Source organism: Mesoplodon mirus, assembly GCF_964341445.2.
Source record: "Mesoplodon mirus genome assembly, chromosome: 3".
NCBI lineage: Eukaryota > Metazoa > Chordata > Mammalia > Artiodactyla > Ziphiidae > Mesoplodon > Mesoplodon mirus.
Window position 1 is genome coordinate 41,684,411 of NC_138978.1, and position 20,236 is coordinate 41,704,646.

At 55.5% G+C, this 20,236-nt stretch overlaps 1 protein-coding gene across 3 annotated transcripts; it reads left to right on the plus strand.

Annotated features, from left to right (window-relative positions):
- Nucleotides 1-1,675: 1,675 nt before the first annotated feature.
- On the plus strand, nucleotides 1,676-18,699 carry LOC309801175 (fatty-acid amide hydrolase 1). 3 transcript variants are annotated; one of them, XM_082615667.1, is made up of 15 exons: nucleotides 1,678-2,142; nucleotides 7,604-7,717; nucleotides 10,062-10,196; nucleotides 10,403-10,536; nucleotides 10,616-10,822; nucleotides 11,072-11,112; nucleotides 11,344-11,468; nucleotides 13,111-13,236; nucleotides 13,763-13,869; nucleotides 15,022-15,121; nucleotides 15,401-15,441; nucleotides 16,167-16,206; nucleotides 16,713-16,821; nucleotides 17,388-17,533; nucleotides 18,007-18,699. In XM_082615667.1, exons 1-15 carry the CDS (start codon nucleotides 1,948-1,950, stop codon nucleotides 18,133-18,135), a joined length of 1,749 nt encoding a protein of 582 aa, XP_082471793.1. In that variant the 5' UTR covers nucleotides 1,678-1,947; the 3' UTR covers nucleotides 18,136-18,699. The 3 variants fall into 3 exon arrangements, with proteins under 3 accessions (XP_082471795.1, XP_082471793.1, XP_082471794.1); XM_082615668.1 differs by having other exon boundaries at nucleotides 1,680-2,142; nucleotides 13,772-13,869; XM_082615669.1 differs by lacking the exons at nucleotides 16,167-16,206; nucleotides 16,713-16,821 and having other exon boundaries at nucleotides 1,676-2,142.
- The last annotated feature ends 1,537 nt before the right edge of the window (nucleotides 18,700-20,236 follow it).

Consider the following 20,236-nt stretch of genomic DNA (forward strand, 5'->3'; position numbering starts at 1 on the left):
ATTAACTGAATTAACTCTTTTGAATTAACTTCCCTTGAATTAACTCATTTAATCTTCACAATTCTATGAAGCAGTCACTATGATTATCTCCTATTTTGCAGATAAGGAAACTGAGGCACAAGAGGTTAAAGTGATTTACTGAAGGTTACACAGTAAGTGGCAAAGTTAGGATTTGTACTCAGGGAGTCTGGTTCCTGAGCTTGGGGTTCTCAGGTCAGAAAACCCCTCTCTGTAGGTCTCTAATAATAACAACAACAATAATATGCTGATTAACATGCATGGATTGCTTTCTATAGGCTAGTCCCAGTTCTGGCTGCATTTCATGTGTTAGCTCATTTGGTTCTTACAATAGTACTAGAGAATTGGCCCGGAGGCAGGGGTACTATTATCCTCATTTTACAGGTAAGGAAACTGGGGCACAGTCACATAACAAGGATGGGTTACCAGATATTCCAGCTCCAGAGGCAAACTTTAAACCACTGTGCTATCTGGCTTTCCCAAGGGCTATTCAGCCTAAGGGCCCAGCATCCAAGGCTCTTTGGATTCATGCCACATGATCTCTGCATTTCCACCAAAGCATGTCTTTTGTTTCTTGGTCTATGCATGTTTTTTCCTTCTCAACCAGACCTTGAGCTCCATAAGGCCTGATTGAAGATCTGGTACCTCCTTCAGTTTCCCCAGCTCACAGCAAGGATCTCACAGACTCCTCCTAACAATCTTGTGAGGTAGGCATTCATCCTTTTACAGGAAAAGGCACGGATTCAGAGGTAAAGACAACTGGATGGACAGCAGTGTTTCAGCAGACAGAGTTTTCCAGCCACAGAGCACTTTCCCACATCCCATCCCACGAAGCCTCACTTCCAGGGGCAGTAATGGTAGTACTGCTTGATGGTTAAGAGCAATGGTTTAGGATTGGGCCTGAGTTTGAATCCCCACTCAGCCACCTCTGTGACCCACAGAAGTCATTTAACCCCTCTTGTCCTCAGTTACCTCATCTGTAAATGAGGATAATAAAAATGCTTTCCTCATAGGTCTGTTGGGAGGACAAATGAAATAAAGCACATAAAGTCCTGTGAGAGAGGCCTAGATGGGAGAAGTATTATGTGTGTGTATATATAATCCACCCACCCCCCTAATGAAGGGTGTCAGGTCCCCAGACAGAAGCAGTTCTTTCTGTTTCCTGAGTGTGAAATCCAGGAGGGCCCAGGACTGGAAAAGAGTGACCCTGGGAAGGTCAGTCTGTGGGAGGTGGCTGAGCAAAAGGACAAGTGATGGGTGCTCTGGCCATGAAGAGCCCAGGGAGGGAAACACCGGGTCCCAGGGTGGGGGAGGAGAGGGGGCAGCAGGTGGGCTCCCTGAGAGGAACATCCTGTGCCCATCTCTGCCTGGCACCCCAAAGCCCCACGCAGGGGAGAGGTGGGTGCCCTGTGATGCACCGCCCAACCCAAGGTTCTCCAAGGAAGATGCTGCTAAACTGTTTGCGGGGATTAAACAGGTCCGGGAGCTCAACCTATCGCTGCTCTCTGTCCTATTCCCCGCAGGGGCTCTGGCTGGACTGCATCTTCCGGGAGTTGGGGCTCTCGGGTGCGTCGGGCAGAGGTCGGGCCGGACAGGGGCGCCGAACCGCTGCTACGCTCGAGCTTCCGAGGGCGCCCAAGGGAATCGGGTGCTCCTCCCGCTCCGCCTGGCCCAGTGCGTGAGGACTTGGGGAGCAGTCCTAGCCCAGCTGCCGCGCTTGACCTTGACGGTTGCGCTTTACCAGCCTCTGGCCGGCTGCCAGGCAACAGCGCGCCGCCCCGCGGGTCTGCGGCTGCGGCACCGCCCCTCCCTCCCTCCAGCGCAGGCGGGCGCTGGATCCCAGGTTGATCCAGGCCGGGTTTTGCGGCGAAGTCCGCGCGTGCTGATTCTTCATCGGTTGCCCTCGGCAGCGGTCGGCGGCGGGAGACCATGGTGCTGGGTGAACTGTGGGCCGCGCTCTCCGGCCCCTCTGGGGCTACCCTGGCTTGCTGCTTGGTGGCGGCGGCCTTGGCCCTGCGCTGGTCCAGTCACCGGACGGCGCGGGGCGCGGCGGCCCGGGCACGACAGAGGCAGCAAGCGGCCCTGGAGACCATGGACAAGGCGGCGCAGCGCTTCCGTCTCCAGGTGATGGCCGGGGTTGGAATCGGGGTCAGGGGGAGGGCCTGGGGTGGCGGCAGCACTTTAAGCCGCCCGGGCGCGCGGAGGGGCGGGCGGCGGGCAGCGGGCAGCGCAGGTGTGTGGGCAGCGTAGGTTCGTAACTCTCCGAAACTCCTCTCGCCGTAATGTATTCCGTACTCTTTCTGAGCCAGGTGGGGCCTAGGGGAGGAAGGGAAACGAAAGGGACAGGGCACGTTGTCGAAGGCTGTCGCGCACTGGGTCAAAGAGGAGTTTTGCTCTGGTGCCAAAGAATCTCAAGACCACTATTAGGACTCTAAAACGCAAGTGTGAGAACCAATAGGATGCTCGGGTTTAGGTCTTTGGAATCATAAAGTGATGGCCAAGGGCATCTGGAGGGCTTACAGTTCAGACTTATTGATATGTGCTTGAGGATGCTAAGAGGCAGCTGGGGAGGGACTTGCCCAAGTCCACAGGGAGTTACTGGCGGAGCTGGACCCCTGCCACCTAGGCTGTCGAGTCTGATGGGTTATAAGCCCTTTCCATGAATAGGTTTAGGTGGGTGATCTGTCAACAAGATTTTCTCCTCTGGATCAGCTCAGTGTGTGTATGGGGGCGAGGGAGAGGCCTCGAAGGGGAGGCTTTCCCTCCAGGTGTATGACACACTGGACCCAGTTCCAAGTCAAAATGCTGAACTCAGTTCTTATGTGCTGAGGGAGGGAAGACTTGCCCCGAGTGTTTGATAGGATTTGGATCTGACAGGTGGGAAGGCATTCCGGATAATGGGACAGCACGAGGCAGGAGCTGGAACTAGAACCCAGATGCCTGGTGGGACCATCCAGCCTCATTCTGCTGGAGAGGAGCAGGGGAGAAAGATTAGGAAGAGAGACCCTGGCCTTGAATGCCAGGCCCTGGGTATGGCCTTGATGGCCGTGAGGTTTTAGCTGGATGTAATGGTATGGGTTTACTCCACACCATTCCTGGACCAGGAAATGTCATATTTGTTTATTTATTGAAATAAAAATGTATCTGGTTCCAGCCTTCACTCATCAAGCTGGCTGAAAAGTATACAGTCAGTTTTTAGGTATTCAGTACAAACTGGTCACTTTCCCTACTTGAGCACAGGTTTGTCACTGTCTGATCCTCCTTCTCTGGCTGACCTCCTTGGTGCCCCGCTCAGGGATCCTTGCAGTGATCCCAGGCTCAGCCTGGAGACCCTCGGCTGCTCCCGAGGCTCCAGGTCCTGTGCAGCTGGCTAGCTGAGTTCTGCCAGCACCGAGGGCTGTGTGGAGGCAGCTGTAAGAATCTGTCCACAGTTTGTGCCTACAGGACTCCCGTCCTGGTTGCAAGGAACCCACCAGCTGGTAGGGGTGTGGGGTGGTAGAAGGGTGGGTCTTCCCTCACTTCAACTCCAAGCATCAGCATCTACACAGTTTCCTTCTGGAGCAACAGCCTTTCATTATTTTTAAGAACTGGCTCTCCAAGGATAGAAGCCTTGACCCTGAAATACCAAAAGCTGTTGAAACAGCCTCCATGGGGCAGAGCCTGGCCTCGGAACACCAAAACTTGGCTCTTGCAGATGGGAAAGCAGGGAAATCACCTTCTGGTTTTCCAGTGAGTGGGAGAAGAGAGGGAGAACTATCTTAGGAGCCTCAGTGTGTTGAGCAATCAGCAAAAAGGTGAGGTCTTCATGACAATAGCTTTGGGAATGGGTAGGAGGTGGGCAGTTTAACTGAGCTCATCCAGGGCCTTGGGAAGGGGCCCAAGGTTAGTAGGGCCCTGGAAGAATACAGCAGCTTGTAGTACAGCTCCTGCCTTATAGACCGCAGGAAAGCTAGTTGGGACCCAGATACCTCCTGTGTCCCGAGGCGTTGCTGGAGGAGGGGGAGTACTAAGCACCTCCTGAACATCGCAAGATGGTTCATCTTTCTCTGGACTCTAGAGCAACTTTAGAGTGAGGTGTATTTCTTGTATTCTCTGTTGACCGCATGAAGCTTAACCTGTAACATGCCCATTTGCTGCATTTGTTTCCACCTTGCCCCCTGAATGAGTTTCAGTATCCTTTCTGGACTGAAGAGAGGGACCACCATGGACAGAATATTATGGCTGGGAGAGCCATCCCAGAACACCTGCTTATCCCTCTGTGCCTCCGCACCTGTAGTTTTATCCTGAATGCCCTTCCCACACATCCCTTACAAGCCCTTTTGTCAAAATCCCACTGGATTACAAATGCCACTTCCTTCAACTGGATCTGACCTGTAGTTCCATCTCCTGGCGTCTCCAAGACCAACTTGAAGCTGATTTTAAAACCAAAGAATTCAATGAATAACGCGAAGAACAGTATGGTTTTTGTTTCGATCAGTATCAGTGGCCTACATGATCAAATGGAAGAGATATCTTGAAATAGGACAAAAGCGATAAAAAAAAAAAACCCATGAGTGAAAATAAAAAAGACTTGGAGGACAATCTAGGATACCTGAAATTAGGACAGTAGGTGGTTCAGAAGGAGAAAAACAGATGGAGGAGGGGCAGTGATTCAATGATAGCTATAGTATCCTTTGCTTGAAAAAGCAGGCATACAGATGGCCACATGCTTGGTGAGACGTTATTTGTACACTTCCCTGCATTCTCCATACTAATTTTTTTAAATTTATTTATTTAATTAATTTATTTTTGGCTGCATTGGGTCTTCGTTGCTGCGCGCGGGCTTTCTCTAGTTGTGACGAGTTGGGGCTACTCTTCGTTGCAGTGCGTGGGCTTCTCACTGCGGTGGCTTCTCTTGTTGTGGAGCACAGGCTCTAGGCGCGCAGGCTTCAGTAGTTGCGGCACACGGGCTCAGTAGTTGTGGCGCACGGGCTTCATTGCTCTGCGGCATGTGGGATCTTCCCAGACCAGGGATCGAACCTATGTCCCCTGCATTGGCAGGTGGATTCTCAACCACTGCGCCACCGGGGAAGCCCCACATTGTGGGTTTTTCACAGACATTTTTTTTTTCCTGTGAGGTTTCATCAGAAACTGTTAACTGTGGTTTCCTTTTCAGAAGAGGGACTGGGCAGGGTGGCCCTAGAGGTGGGGGGAAATGTTCACTTTTCATTCTGTATACCTTTAAAAAAATACGTCAGTAGGGGTTGTCTCGTGTGTTGATGGGCAGATCATGGATCCATTTTTCTTTTTTTCCTTCCCTGTAGCTCCCTGTATTATTTAAAAAAAAAAAAATCCCAAGTGAATGTTGTATCCATTTAACAAATTCAGGGAAGAGGTAGTGTTCCTGATATTGAGGCCAGGCTTCAAAGGCTGTGTGGTGGGTGTGTGTGGTGGGCGTTCAGCTCTGGGCGTGTGGTGGGTGTGAGGGGCCCGTGTTGCACTGAGGGGGTTCAGGGGAGTCTGACAGGACCACGGCCTGGAAGCATCTCCTGGAGCTTGTGGTGTGAAGGGGACTTTAAGGGGAGGGGCAAGGTGGCCTTGGACATTGCACTATCTGGCCTGGCCGCAAAGCTTGGGTGGGGCAGCCGATTGGGTGGCCCCTGTCTGACCCAGGAGAGAAAGGATGTGCACTGGCGAGGGTCTTGGTAGAGGGGACAGAGAGGTGGCCATTTGCCAGATCTACTTAGGGGGCTTGGTGACTGGATGGGGGTGGGAGGGAGAGGGGGGGAGTGGAAGATGGAGGGCAGCGTCCTTCCCCGAGGGAAGAGGAGCCAGTGGAGAGGGGTGGGGAGGCACTGAGCTCAGGGGAACGACACAGGGACAGAGGGAGAAAAGGGAGCAGCCCAGCGAGTAGGTCCGAGCTCAGTTGAGTCAGTCGAAGGACGATGATCTGGAGGCTGTGGGATAGCAGAGGGCCTGGAGTGGAAGCCATGAGAAGGAGTGACTTCTCCCAGCATCAGAGAGGGAAGAAGAGGTGCCAGAGGAACCTCCAGGAGCCTCTGTCTCTCCCGCGTCTGGCTCCTTCTCATGCTTCAAATCACATCTGAAATGTCACCGCCACCTACCCAGCCCATCTGAGTCACTCCTCTGTTCTTTCTGTCACAGACTCCGTTTATCCTTTCTCACACTTGCTGTGATCTGTCCATTTTTTGTTAACTTGTTTTCTTTCTTTAAAAAATATTTTTTTTCTTTTATTCTTTTTCAAATTCTTTTCCCAATTAACTTGTTTGTTTTCTTGAAGGTAAGCTCTGAAAGCAGAGACTTGTCTGTCTTGGTTATCTCTAAATTCACAGCCCTAGCTAGTCCTCAGCACATAGGAGATGCTCAGAACTTAATGTGTTGACTGAATGAGCGCATGACAGAAGGAGCGGAGAGGCGGGAGGGAACCCCGGGGAGGGGGGTATGTCTATGCCCAGAGGAAACTGAAGCGAGCCCTCTGACTGCCTCCATGAGACTTGGAGCAGAATGAACAGAGTCAAGTGTTTGTTGTATTCGACAACAAGGATGTCCCTGGTGACTTTGGCAGGAGCGGAGGAGGGTAGAGACGAGATGTAGTGCCTGCAACTCAGATGTCCTCCTAGCCCTATTTACTAATTAACCCAATACCGTCGAGGGGGAAGCCAGCGGATGTTTGCAGGCAGGGGCTGACCCCAGAGACTCTGGGGGCCTTCGAGGCCTGGCAGTAGGTGTCTGATCAAACATCCCTTCTCCTTCAGAGAGCTCTTCCCTGACCACCCTCTACCTGTGTGCCGCCCACTCACTGCATCCATTTTATTTTCTTTATTTCTTGCTATCTAAAATTCTTATTTACTTATGAATTATCTGCTCATCCCCAACTCTGCACCTTGTGTAAGCTCCCCCAAAGCCTGGATGTGACTTTTTTGTTCACTGCTGTATCCCCTTGCCTAGCATGGTGCCTGGTACGGAGTAGGTGCCTAATGCATATCTGGACTGAACAAAAAAACCCTCTCTTTTGGATGTGGCTCCAGCTCCAACCCTAACCACCCAGGACAGGGTTTTCTTATTTCTGCCCTCCCCTGACAAGGTGTTGAGTAGTTAGGTGCAGGTGGACAGCCAGTGGGCAGCCCATGCTGAATGGGCAGAGAACTATAGTTTATTTGTAAGTTCTAGGCAAGGCACTTCCCCTTGCTGAGCCTCAGTTTCTTTAGCTGTGCAATGGGAATGGTAGTAAGATTTAATCCAAACATGGAGCACATTGGCATGGTGCCTGGCACACAGTAGGTAGTCATTGGTGGTCCCTGTTAGTAATGGTCTAATGATCAGCCTGGGCATGGCCTCTCCCTGGACCCCCCTCAGGTAAGCTTCTTGAAGAGATAGATCTGTATTGTCCACAGGTGGCAAGGGCCTGCCCAGGCTGGACCACGTTTGTGGCGTCAGAGGTGCGGGTGGGCACATCTGTCACGGGTTGGCAGGTGACAGCACGTGCTTGGTAGGTGTGGGGATCTGGGGACATGGGCCACTGGTGTCTGCTGTAGGCACGTGGGGCCTGCGGGGAGTGGGGGACTGATCCGAGGTGTCTCCCCAGAACCCTGACCTGGACTCAGAGGCACTGCTGGCCCTACCTCTGCCTCAGCTGGTACAGAAGCTACGCAGTGGGGAGCTGTCTCCGGAGGCTGCACTCTTCACCTACTTGGGAAAGGTAAAGCCTGGGAGTGACCCTGCTCCTTCCTCTCCTTTCTCTGCAAGGCTGGGGGGAAAACCTGGCCTGGACTTTGTCCCACGGAGGACCGTGGTGGGATCACAGTGCCAGGGAGGTACTCTGTGTGTGTGTGTGTGTGTGTGTGTGTGTGTGTGTGTGTGTGTGTTTGTGAGAGAGAGAGAGAGAGAGGGAGAGAGAGAGAGAAGAGAGAGAGAAGAGAGAGAATGGCTCTGTGTGTGTATTCGGGGAGGGGGGCAGGGGCGGGGTGGGGGGACACTGAGCATGTTGTCTTAGCTAGAAACCTGGCTCATAGCCCAGACTTCCCTCTCCCTTCCGCCCCCACCCCATCAGTCACCAAGTCTGGTCTGTTCCCTTCCTATAGCTGTCTCTAGTCCATCCCCTTGTCTCCCCCTCTTCAGCCTCCCTGGTCCTCCACCACCATCTCCCTCTGGGACCAAGCTCCAGCCTCCTGGCCAGGTGCCCTCTCAGCTCTTCAGCATCCTCTCTGGCCAAGGCCTCCTGTAGCTTGGGGCATCAGCGGCTCAGCTGCCGGCAGTTCCCTGGCACCCAGCGCCTGCACTGGCTCGTGTGGGGTTCCTTTTACCTGCAAGGCTCTTCTTCTTGCCCCGCTCAGCAGAACAGGCTCCCCCGGAAGAGTCTTCAGGGCTCAGAGAGGAGTCTCTGGAGTCTTCCAGGAAGCCTCCCAGGACCCTCCTCCCCTCCCAGCCTGAGTTAGGGTTTCCTCTTCAGTGTTCACTTTCTAACAGCACATTTCTCATCACGTTGTAGGGCTTGCCTTATCTTTCTCTTTCCCAAGGCAAATGTGGGCTTTTGGTGGACAGAGTCTTATTTGTCTTTGCACCTTAGTGCCGAACGCTATGTCTTTTATATAGTAAGTGCTCAAGAAATGTGTTTGAAACAAAATGAAAGAAGGAATTGTGCTTTGTAAGTGTGACTTGTCTATATATGCCATAGCATTTTTTAACATCTTTATTGGAGTATAATTGCTTTACAATGTTGTGTTAGTTTCTGCTGTATAACAAAGTGAATCAGTAATGTATACATATATCCCCACATCCCCTCCCTCTTGCGTATCCTTCCCACCCTCCCTATCCCACTCCTCTAGGTGGTCACAAAGCAACGAGCTGATCTCCCTGTGCTATGTGGCTGCTTCCAACTAGCTATCTATTTTATCTATTTTACGTTTGGTAGTGTATATGTCCATGCCACTCTCTCACTTCGTCCCAGCTTACCCTTCCCCCTCCCCATATCCTCAAGTCCATGCTCTAGTAGGTCTGTGTCTTTATTCCCGTCTTACCCCTAGGTTCTTCATGACCTTTTTTTTTTCTTAGATTCCATATATATGTGTTAGCATATGGTATTTGTTTTTCTCTTTCTGACTTACTTCTATGAGTGTGACTTGTATCTGATATGATTTCTTGGAAGAGAGCATGTGGTAGTGAGTGGGACCCCTAAGCAGGTGGACATGAGTGCCAGGGGGACTGACGGGTGTGTATGAGAGTGGTGTGAGTGACTGCAGCTGAGAGGGGGGCAGAGAGGGCCTGTAGAGAAAGGACTGGACACCCTTGGGCCGGGTGCACTGAGAGGACACACAGTCTCAACAGCCGGGGTTGCTTCTAATGAATCAATGTCCCTGAAGAAGCTCCTGCCCCTCTTAATCAGCCACAGAGAGCATTCTGGCTACAGATTGGCCTCCTCTCTTTCTGACCGGGGCAGGAGACGGATTTCACATACCAGAGTGTGGCAATAGGGCCACACCCATGTTCCTGTCAGTTGCTACCCTACTCCTCCTCCATGAGACTTGATTATCAGCTTCAAGGGTTCCTGGGGGAGGGGAGGCTTCACCTGGGACCGCCTGGTGGCAGAGGAGCTGGGAGGCTGCAGCCTGGGTCTAGCCCTGCCCTGCACTGCCTCCCAGTGTGACCTGACACGGGGGATCTGCCAGCCTCACTGGGCAGAGGGTGTGGCTTGGAGGAGGACGGGGTGGGGGGTGTGGCCAAGGGTCATCCTCCTCCCAGCTCGGCCTCTGGGGGGCATCTGAGGTCAGTATCTTGCCCCTTTGAGTGCCCTGGTTGTGCCCTGGCCCTGGGAGTACTCTCTCTCTCTCTGGCCGTTTTGGAGTTGAAGGCCAGAGACAGCCAGGGTGAGGCTGGAGCCACATGTCCCTAGTGAGGCAAGTGCTGGGCCTAGGTTATCCGCTGTGCCCCTGGGTCATGTTTCTGGTTACCCTTTCCCTGGGTGGTAAGGGAATTTTAACACAACTGAAACAAAAAAAGAAAAGCCAGTCTCACTTTGTTCTTGTATCCATTTCTCTCTCCCCCAGGCCTGGGAAGTGAACAAAGGGACTAACTGTGTGACTACCTACCTGGCAGACTGTGAGACTCAGCTGTGCCAGGTCCCAAGGCAGGGCCTGCTCTACGGCATCCCTGTGAGCCTCAAGGAGTGCTTCAGCTACAAGGTGTGCCCTGCCCCAGTCCCTGCCAGCCAGCTCTGCGTCCTGGGTCACCCTGGGCCCTCAGAGGAAGTACCAGGTCCAAAGACCTTGAGAGGGCACCATGGGTATGCCCCGCCTTGGCCTGTGGGGTGGTGGTGGGAACAGACCCTGTGCTGCTGAGGCGCCCCTGGCTCATCAGCCACATCCCTCTCGCCCATCCCTCCTTCTAGGGCCAGGACTCGACACTGGGCTTGAGCCTGAACGAGGGGGCACCGGCAGAGTGTGACAGCGTGGTGGTGCAGGTGCTGAAGCGGCAGGGGGCCTTGCCCTTCGTGTACACCAATGTCCCCCAGTCCATGTTCAGGTTGTGTCTCGGGTGCGGGGTAGGGGCAGGGGCACCGGTGCCAGCGTGACATGGGCTGACCCCTTTCTGCTTCCTCCAGCTATGACTGTGGTAACCCCCTCTTTGGCCAGACCGTGAACCCATGGAAGTCTTCCAAGAGCCCAGGTGGCTCCTCAGGGGGTGAGGGGGCCCTCGTTGCGGCTGGGGGCTCCCCACTGGGCTTAGGCACCGACATCGGAGGAAGCATTCGCTTTCCCTCTGCCTTCTGTGGCATCTGCGGCCTCAAACCCACAGGGAACCGCATTAGGTATGGTGTAGGTGGTCGGGGGAGGGAGCTTCTGAGTCTCTTGCTGTGTGACCTTGGCCTAGCTTCCTACCTCTCTGGGCTCCAGGCAGGGATTCCCTGAGTGGGGTTTTGCTGGGAGGTAGTATCACAGCACCATAGTCCTTGGTTCCTAGTTTCCAAAGTGGTGAGAGTTGGGAGCTGCTGTATGGATGTGGGGTTGGGCAGAGGATGGCCATTTCCCACTGCCAACATCTTGTGTTTCTTATCCAGCAAGAGTGGCCTGAAGGGCTGTGTCTATGGACAGGTAGCAGGTGAGGTCTGTGGTTCCCTCTATGCCCTGGAGGAGGGGGGTCTGCCTGATCCACCTCTGCCCCTGCCTCTCCTTGGGGCAGTGTTGGGCCCCCAGGCCACTCTAGGTCTGAGTTCCTACGTCTTGTCCCTGCTCACACTCCTGGGCCACGGCCCAGCCCTTGCTTGGACCTGGCCCCAGAGCCCCTTGGGGCTGGGTGATCTCTCTCTTTCCTACCCTCCCTGCCCCACAGTACAGCTCTCGGTCGGCCCCATGGCCCGGGACGTGGAGAGCCTGGCGCTGTGCCTGCGAGCCCTGCTGTGTGAGGACATGTTCCACCTGGACCCCACCGTGCCCCCCCTGCCCTTCAGGGAGGAGGTGAGCCGGGGTGGGGGTGGGCATGGGGTGGATTCAGGTCTCACTGGTGCTCCTGAGCCCAGAGAGCAGCCCCCGCATTGCAGCAGGACTTGGAGGCCCTGTCTCCTGAAAACCACCCCCGCGGGGCCGGGGGTGGGGGGGCGGTGAGGGGGGTGAGGGGGGGACAGGGTGGGGCGGGTGTCTGAGACCAGCAGCAGCGTCTCTGCAGACAGCCACCAGATGGCGCCCTTGCCTGCATTTGGAAACCCTGAGGCTTTCAAATTGGTGGGCTGGGAGCCAGAGCTGAGGAAAGGCCCACCTTCCGGCCCAGCCTGGGGGCTGTCACTCCGGAACAGGAGTGGCCTCGAGGCTAAGAACAGCTTGAGACAGCACTCCTGTACCTTATCTGTGTTTGATCCCCAGTAATTAGGAGCCTTTCCTATAGTATTCATGTCCATATCCCCAGCCTCCAGAGGGATGCTTGGCGCGTAGGCTGAGTGAGTTAAGGACAGATCCCAGAGAAAGCTGGGATCTGTGGGCAGTGTCAGATGCTGGCTCCCCAAAATATCATCATAACAGCCTGTTGATCGGATAAGGCTGAGTTTAATGCTTTCTGTGGTGAGGGGGAGTGCTGCCCCACAGAGCCTTAGCAGCGTGGGGGAGGGGCGCGAAGTTAGATGTTGAAGTTGGTTTCAGATGGATGTTTGAGTGTGGGGCATTGGTTAGGACTGGGTACAGATCATGATGTAATAGGTTAGGACTGGTGGATACAGCAAGGTGAGGATTCTGAGGAGAGGGGTTCAAGGAGTCTTAGAGGATAAGCTGTCATTTGGTGCTTGTATTGAAGAATTGACGGGTCTTTTAAGAATGACTGATAAAGTTATCTGTGCTTTATGTACAACACATTCAGGAGTAGTCAAGTTAGATCGATGTGGGCAGTGGAATACTAAAGCCATGTTAATGTAGACAGTAAGCTGTCTGTGTGATGTCAGCGCCATTTCTCAGCAGTCTGGCATTTCTCCCTACAGACCTCTTGCCCTCACCCAGCCCAGGTTGCCTTGGAAGGGCTGAAGGCCCTGGGGCAGGCAGGAGATCTGGGCGGGGGATGGGGTGAGCTACCCCTTCTCAGCAGAGGAGATGTTCTAAGTGAAACCAGTCGTTCAAGAGCCCCTTCCTGAGAGGAGGGGAGGAAGTGAGGCTCCTGTCCTGAGGTCTGGAACAGTCTATTACGGGAGCCAGGATTAGCATTCTCGAAACAGGCTGTGGAGAACCTCGGCTCAGGACGCAGGATACCTGGCTTCCTGACCTAGTGTTGTTAGCTCTGCCCTGACAAGTGGCCTTGGCTGAGTCCCAGCCCCACTCTGGGCCTAGTCCCAGCCCCACTCTGGGCCTATCTCCCTATCTAGACCTGAAGCCTCAGTTTCCTCGTAGGACCAGTGGGAATCCTCGTTCCTGCTCTGCCCACCTGTAAAGTCATTGTGAAGGTGTTTTGTGAAGGGGTCAGATGCAGAAGGGGCTGACCTCACTGGCAGTCAGTTTTCAGGGGATCTAGGGTGTAGCCTCAAAGCTGCGTCTGGGGCTGAGTAGCTACTCTGAGCTCTGGGAGCCCTGCTTGGGGCCACCCTCTCCTGACCTGGCTCTGACTCCTGTGTGTTGCCCCCAGGTCTACACAAGCTCTCAGCCCCTGCGTGTGGGATATTATGAGACTGACAACTATACCATGCCCACCCCGGCCATGACACGGGCCCTGCTGGAGACCAAAAAGAGACTCGAAGCTGCTGGCCACACGGTATGGAGGTGGGAGCCCACAAGTCCTGACATCGCCCCTCTTTCAGGGAAGCCTTCCTGGTACCCATGGCTGCCACCCATCCCTGGCATCCTTCTACCCTGATTGTTTTGTGGTTGGGGATGGGAATTCGGTCCCTGGGGGACCAGTAAAAAGGGGCTGATCAGAAGTATTGGGGTACATGATTGATGGTGAGCTCACCCCTGTGCTGGGGATGTGTGAGCTGTGAGCTGCATTGGGAGGGCCTCGTCGACCACAGACAGGGGCGCACAGCTGTCCAGAGGTTCCTGGGGCCCTGAGATGGCAGGTTTGGGGATGTTCATCTGAGACAGGCTTCTGTGTGGCTCCAGACTTCTCTCCTGATGTGCATCTTACAGGGAGTTATCACGGGCCAACAAGGCCACCGTTGCGGCTCCAGTGAGGGTACCATGAAGGCAGGGTTGGTCCAGTTCATGCTCGGGGCTGCCTGGGTAGCATGGGGGTGGTGGGACCCAAGGGTTTCTAGGTCTGGGAGTCTTACACTCCTCAGTCCCTGCAGCTGGTTCCCTTCCTGCCAAGCAACATACCCCATGCTCTGGAGACCCTGTCGACGGGTGGGCTGTTCAGTGACGGTGGCAAGAGCTTCCTACAGAACTTGTGAGTGATGTTGGGTTTGGAGGTCTGTGGTGGGGTCAGGACATGGGGAGACCCAGGAAGAGCAGCGGGGTGCTGTAACCCCGGGGACAGGCCAGGCTGGGGGAAGATGGAGGACAGGCCTCAGCTGAATGTGAAGAAGGTCTGAGCATTCTGGGTAGGGACCTTGCCACCCCTCTGACTGCAGGCTGAGCCTGGCACTACCTTGCCAGGGAGTCTTTGGAAAGGTGCCATAGCAGGGGGAGGCTGGATTGAGCATCCATGGCCTCATCCTGAACTGAGCTGGCTGGGAGGTAGGAGGTAGGCAGGGAGTTACCTATCTGTTTGGGAAAGATTGAGAGACAAGGGTAGGGTCAAATAGGAGGGCAGGGGTGTAGTCGTCATTCTGTGACTCCGGGCTCTTCTCACTTGAGCCACATCTTTCTCTTTTGAGTAGGACCTCAGTTTTCTTGTCTGTAAAGTCAGTAGGTTGGACCAGGCCCACTTTAAGGGACTTCGCAGAGCTCACGTTTAGAGAAGCTGGTTCCACTTGGGTGTTTTCAGTCCTTAAAGGTTGACACGGGCAGAGGACAGGCCTGTGAAGTTGCCTCCTGGGGACATGCCCAGACTGACTGGACTTCCCCCAATAGCTAAGTATGGTCCAGGCTTTAGCGGAAGGGGCTACGCCTCACTCTGGCCCTGGGAATGAGGCTCCAGGATCAGCTGCCTGAGACCTTTCCCTGAGATCTAGAGCAGAGACAGCCTCAGAGACAAGGATCACGGTGCCCACTCAAGACTGCGCCACTCGTGCCTCCAGGCCAATATCCGCATCCATGGGGGGAATGCCCTCAGTATCACGCCCTGGCCAGGGAGATGCTGCCTGTAGTTCTAATTGCTTTAAGCTGAGTTTGCCAGGGAGGGAGACAGGGAGTCCTGCCTTGGGGAGCTCCATTGGGTGGGAGTGGAGCCCAGGCATCCCAAACGGTCTGCAGACACAAGCCACATGTTGGAAAGGAGAGGCTGAGATGAAGGGGCTGGAGAGCATGGCTGCCGGAGTCTGGTGAGGAGGGAGGTAGGCAGGGTCACTGAGTAGAGACCGGGGGATGCAGAAGGTGGGGGTGAGCCAGGAGGGATGCCTGGGGTGGATGTGTCTGGACTGGACCCTTTGTCTTCCAGCAAAGGTGATTTCGTGGACCCCTGCTTGGGAGACCTGATCTCAATTCTGAGGCTGCCCAGATGGCTTAAAGGACTGCTGGCTTTCATGATAAGGCCTCTGGTGAGGGCACAAGGAATAGAAGGGGTGGGCTGGGCTGGGCAGGAGCCTCTGGGGCTCTTCCCCCCTCCCCTTAGTCTCCTCTTCTTCTCAGCCCTCACCTAGTCTCTTCTCCTCCCCCCATGCCCTTTGATCTTCAGCTAACATGCATGCTGAAAGGGGTGCTGACCCGGGACACGGGGGGAGGGACAGAGGGAGGAGGCACGGGCAGCTTGGCCTGAAGAAGATTATTGCCACACCTGGCCCAAAGCTGAGTCACTAACTGTGTCTGTCCGTCTGCAGCTCCCAAGGCTGTCAGCCTTTCTCAGCAGCATGAAGTCTCGGTAAGAATGTTTCCCATGCCCAGATGCTTGTGCCCCTTTTCCCCTGACCTGGGTCCAAGTGCTTTCCAACAGGAAAAGATGAGAGAAGTAGCTTTTGAGGCTGGAAAGGGCCCAGGCAGGGTGGCAACCTCTGTGGCTTTCGAGGAGGATCTTGAAGATGTCTTAGCAAGGTCCAGGAAAGCCTGGAGAGCAAAGACCTGAGGGAGAGCACAGGATGGGAGAGGGTGGAGAGGAGAAGATTGCCCTGGCTGGGCATGGGTGGAAAAGCCCAGGAAGGAGCTGGCAGGCGGCAGGAGCGGGGGATGCTGGGAACCCATGAGGAGTGCTACTCTCAGAGATCAGACTGCACCGCGCCTTCTCCTGCCTGCCCCTCAGTGGCTCACACCGGAAAAGCTGGGAATAAGTTATCCCATTCTCAGGCCCTGACATCTTGTGGACTTGTTCCTTCTGTTACCACCAGGCATTTAGGACCTTGGGTGGCTCTGGCCTCTCCTGTGTCCTAAGGGTAGCTAGGAGTCAGGCCTAAGTCCCTCTTGGGGACTCCATGGGACATGAACTTAGGGATTAGAACTTCTGCCCTGCACTACTTTCCTCTCAGAGTGCCCTGGAATTGAGAAGGGTCCGAGGAGGGATGAGATCTGGGAGGTGTTGAGAGTAGGGGTCTGATGTTGCTAATTCCCATGGCTGTGATCATCATGGTCGGTGACCTCACTCCCTCTGTCCAGGTCAGCTGGAAAGCTCTGGGAACTGCACCACGAGATTGAGGTGAGGCCAGAGCCTCTAGACTAGGGTAGGGCGGGTGGGGGGTGGAGATGGACAGGGCACCTGTGTTGGGGTCTCTCGGCCACTTGTCCCTCTGGTCCCCTGGAGTGGCCCTTCGTTCTCCCTTCCACTCCCTGGATTGGGCCGCTTGGGGACTGCTGTCAGACCCTCACTTGTCCGGACACCCATCCTAGGGGCCTGGGTCAGCCTGGGGCTCCTGTCCTGGATACCTCTTTGCCACTCTGGTGCTGCCTGTAGCCAGCACTCCATGGCCCTGCCTTGGTAGGAAGAGTGGTGTCTGTGGTTCTGTGGAGCAGTTGATGCCCCCTGAGGGCATGCCCCCTGATGCCCTGTCTGAATACCCCGAGGTCCTCCATCCCACTGTGGTTCAGCTCACATCCGGGGCAGGTGCAGGGCTAGAGTCACCCCAGCCACAGTGCCTGCATTGGAGAGCCCGTGTAATGGGCTGGGTCTGAGTGCTTCAGCTGGTGTACGGGTATCCTCCCCAGGTGTACCGTCACTCTGTGATTTCCCAGTGGAGAGCAGTGGGGCTGGATGTGCTGCTCACCCCCATGCTGGGCCCTGCTCTAGACTTGAATGGCCCAGGCAAGGCCACAGGTGAGGCTTGCAGCCCCATCACAGCCCGGCCACCTGTCTCTTCTCTCCTATGAGTTCAGCCCTTTGCCTGGTGGGGCTGCTGGGCGGTAGAAGAAGAGGAGCCCTGCGGGTGGGTTGCACCCCTGGGGGAGGACTCCACCCTTGAGAGGCTCAGTCTGGTTGGCTGGAGAGATGGGAGTCATGTGGGATGCCTTGGGAGGGAACGAGCTCCCTGTCCTCAGCACCATTCAAGTTGGAGATCTTGTTACAGAGTCTATGGTTTGGGGAGGTGGTGTTTGAAGTCCAGGTGGGATTTAGATAAACCAGGAAAACAGCAACAACAGTCCAGGTGGGGGGAAGCTGCAGGGAAGAGGCACAGGACAAGCTCGTCAGCGGGCTCTCCAGCCTGCCCTGAACCTGGATTCCTGGGCTCTGTCACTCTCACTCAAGTCTCAGCCCTAGGAGAGAACCTCTCCCTGTCTGTGGATGCAGGGTGCCATTTCACAGGGTGGAAGACTGGGGCTCAGAGAGGACAGTTGTCATGGAAGGTCACCCAACCTGCTCCAGCCACATGTGCTGTGTCTCAGGGGCCGTCAGCTATACTCTGCTCTACAACTGCCTGGACTTCCCTGCGGGGGTCGTGCCTGTCACCACGGTGACCGCCGAGGACGAGGCCCAGATGGAGCATTACAGGGGCTGCTTTGGGGATATCTGGGACAAGGCGCTGCAGAAGGTAAGTCCCTTTTCCCCTGGACTCACACCTGCTCCCCTTCCTCTAGTGGAGGAGACAGTATAAACACGAGTATCCTTGTCTGTCTGTCTTGAGAGCTTGTTTGGAGGTTCTAGCAGGGGAGTGCAGCTACTCATATACCCTTGACTGAAGAACGGTCCTCCTCTATCGGGGAAGGTTGTCCTCTTCGACCGAGCACGCAGCTTCAGGAGGGACGCACATGGAGTGGTGAGGGAGGAAGGGGACACCCGCCTAGCCAGCCAGATCAGCCAGATCAACCCTGACGATCAATGGGGTGACAGATGTCACAGCCAGATCGCCCTCACATCCTCTTGTCTGTCTTTCTTAACGCAAGACCCCTAAAGACTGCGGGCTGGCCCTGCTGTGCTGCCCTCCTCTCCAGCTGGGGTGCTTCCTGGGCCCAGGGTGGGGTCCTGCCTCAACACCTCCCGTCCTGATGCCTGTGTCCCCTGCAGGCCGTGAAGAAGAGCGTGGGCCTGCCTGTGGCTGTGCAGTGCGTGGCTCTGCCGTGGCAGGAAGAGCTGTGTCTACGGTTCATGCGGGAGGTGGAGCGACTGATGACCCCTGAGAGGCAGCCATGCTGACTGCCGCCGCCTGGCCTTAGAGGGCCTGAGACCCACTGGAGCCACGCCCAGCGTACTCAGGGCACAGCTGCCACCCTGGAGGAAGTGTTCAGCCTGGGGCAGAGGCTTCCAAGTCCCTCCCCCTCGCCCCTGCAAGAGGCCCAAACTCGCTGAGTCTGGACCTCGCTCCCTCCCCTGTTCCCCTCCCTGCCCTGACACCCCCAACGTGGCAGCCGGTGGGCATGACATGGGCAAAGGCCCACTAACAGTCAAGAATCGGTTCCTGGTCTGTGTCCTTTCTGGAAGTCATCGTTAGGGCACTGGGGGTTGAAGACCCGACCTTCTAGAACCTGACTCCAGCCACGTCAGTCTCCTGCTCCAACACCTCCTCTGGTTCCTGTCACTCGCAGGATGGACACAGGCTTCTCAGGATGGGCGATGCGGCCCCAGCACTTCACACCCACCCCTCCCACCCCCCTTAGACTAAGCCCTACTTTGTTAGACATTGTCTTTTCTCTTCTCCTTGCCTCTGCTGGGAATGCCCTTTCTGCTCCCCTACCATTAAATCCTCTGAGGCCCAGCTCAGATCCCTCTTTCTCCTTCTGAGCCCTGGAGTAGGTGGGCTGTTTCCTCCCAGTCTGCGCTGTGTGGTGGGCATCCGCGGATGGGTCACCGCCCTTAGCACACTGGCTCTCCTTGACGGCAGGGATACTATTTCTACATTTGTCCTCAGTGGCCAGCACAGGGCTGGGCACAGGGCAGCGGGGAGTCTGGGATGCTGCTGGGGAGAGGAACCCGCAGGACTGAGGAGGCGAGCACAAGACAAGGTGATCTGGCAGAGAGTGCTCGCGGGGCCAGCCCAGGACTGGAATGTTCTGGGAAGGCTTCCTGAAGGAGGAGTGCCTGTGCTGAGTATAGAAGGTCCCCAGGGCTGAGATAGGGGATGAGGACATCCCAGGGAGAAGGAACAGTACTACACCCAGAATGGGCATAGGAGGAGCCGCAGAGATGTAGGTGGGGGTCGGATCAAGGTGGACTTGGAGGGCCAGTTCAGGAACTTGAATCCAGTCTCAAGGGCAATGGGGCACTCTTGAAGGATCAGACAGGTGTGGCGAGGAGAGTAGGCTGGAGGGGCAGAGCCTGGAGAGGGTAACGAGGCTGCTCCATGATCCTAATGTGGGGAAGGGGGCCTGGGGCCTGAGCTAGGGCCGTGGCCCAGGTAGAGAGAGAGGTGATTTGGGACTTGATGGTTGGCAGGTGGAAGTGAGCTGTCTCAGCTCAGGCTCAGCTCTGCCCAGTTTGCCAGCTCATCTCTTTATTTTTTTTATTTTTTATTTTTTTGCCCTACGCGGGCCTCTCACTGCTGTGGCCGCTCCCGTTGCGGAGCACAGGCTCTGGACGTGCAGGCTCAGCAGCCATGGCTCACAGGCCCAGCCGCTCTGCGGCATGTGGGATCTTCCCGGACCAGGGCACGAACCCATGTCCCCTGCATCGGCAGGCGGACTCTCAACCACTGCGCCACCAGGGAAGCCCTGCCAACTCATCTCTTTCTGGACTGCTTTGCCTGGTGGGTGGAGGGTTAGCTCGTCTGGATGACTCGGGGGCTTCTTGGGTCCACCAGCTGCCTCGCTCCTCCCTGGCTCCAGCCCTAACTCGCCCACTTGCTGTCGGAGATGTTTCTGGCCTGAGCCCTCGGGCAGGGTGGGCCCCTGGCTCCCACCTGACCTCCTTCATATTCTTTTCAGGGCAAGCTGCTTTCCCAAGGCTCCCTTCTCCACCGAGATTTTCCTGCTTCTCCGGTGGTGCTTTCCCCTCCAAGTCACGTGCCCAGTGGCACCTGTACTTTCTGCCAGTGGCGTCCCTGCCTCAGTGGGGCAAATCTCAGGGCAGACATGAGACCCTACCTTGGGGCTGACTAGAAGGCCCGACCCACATGGATGCCTAGATTGGGGTGACCAGGCAGCTGCTGCACTTTGCCCTGATTTCTCTTAACTGCTCTGTCACTTTGCCTCATGTCCTTCCATAAAACCACGTGCCATCTGCCCCAGCTTCCTGCCCCATTTCTCTCTTTGGTTAATGATAGCCTCGTGCTTTTAGACACGAGGCTGCCATGGGGGGCCAC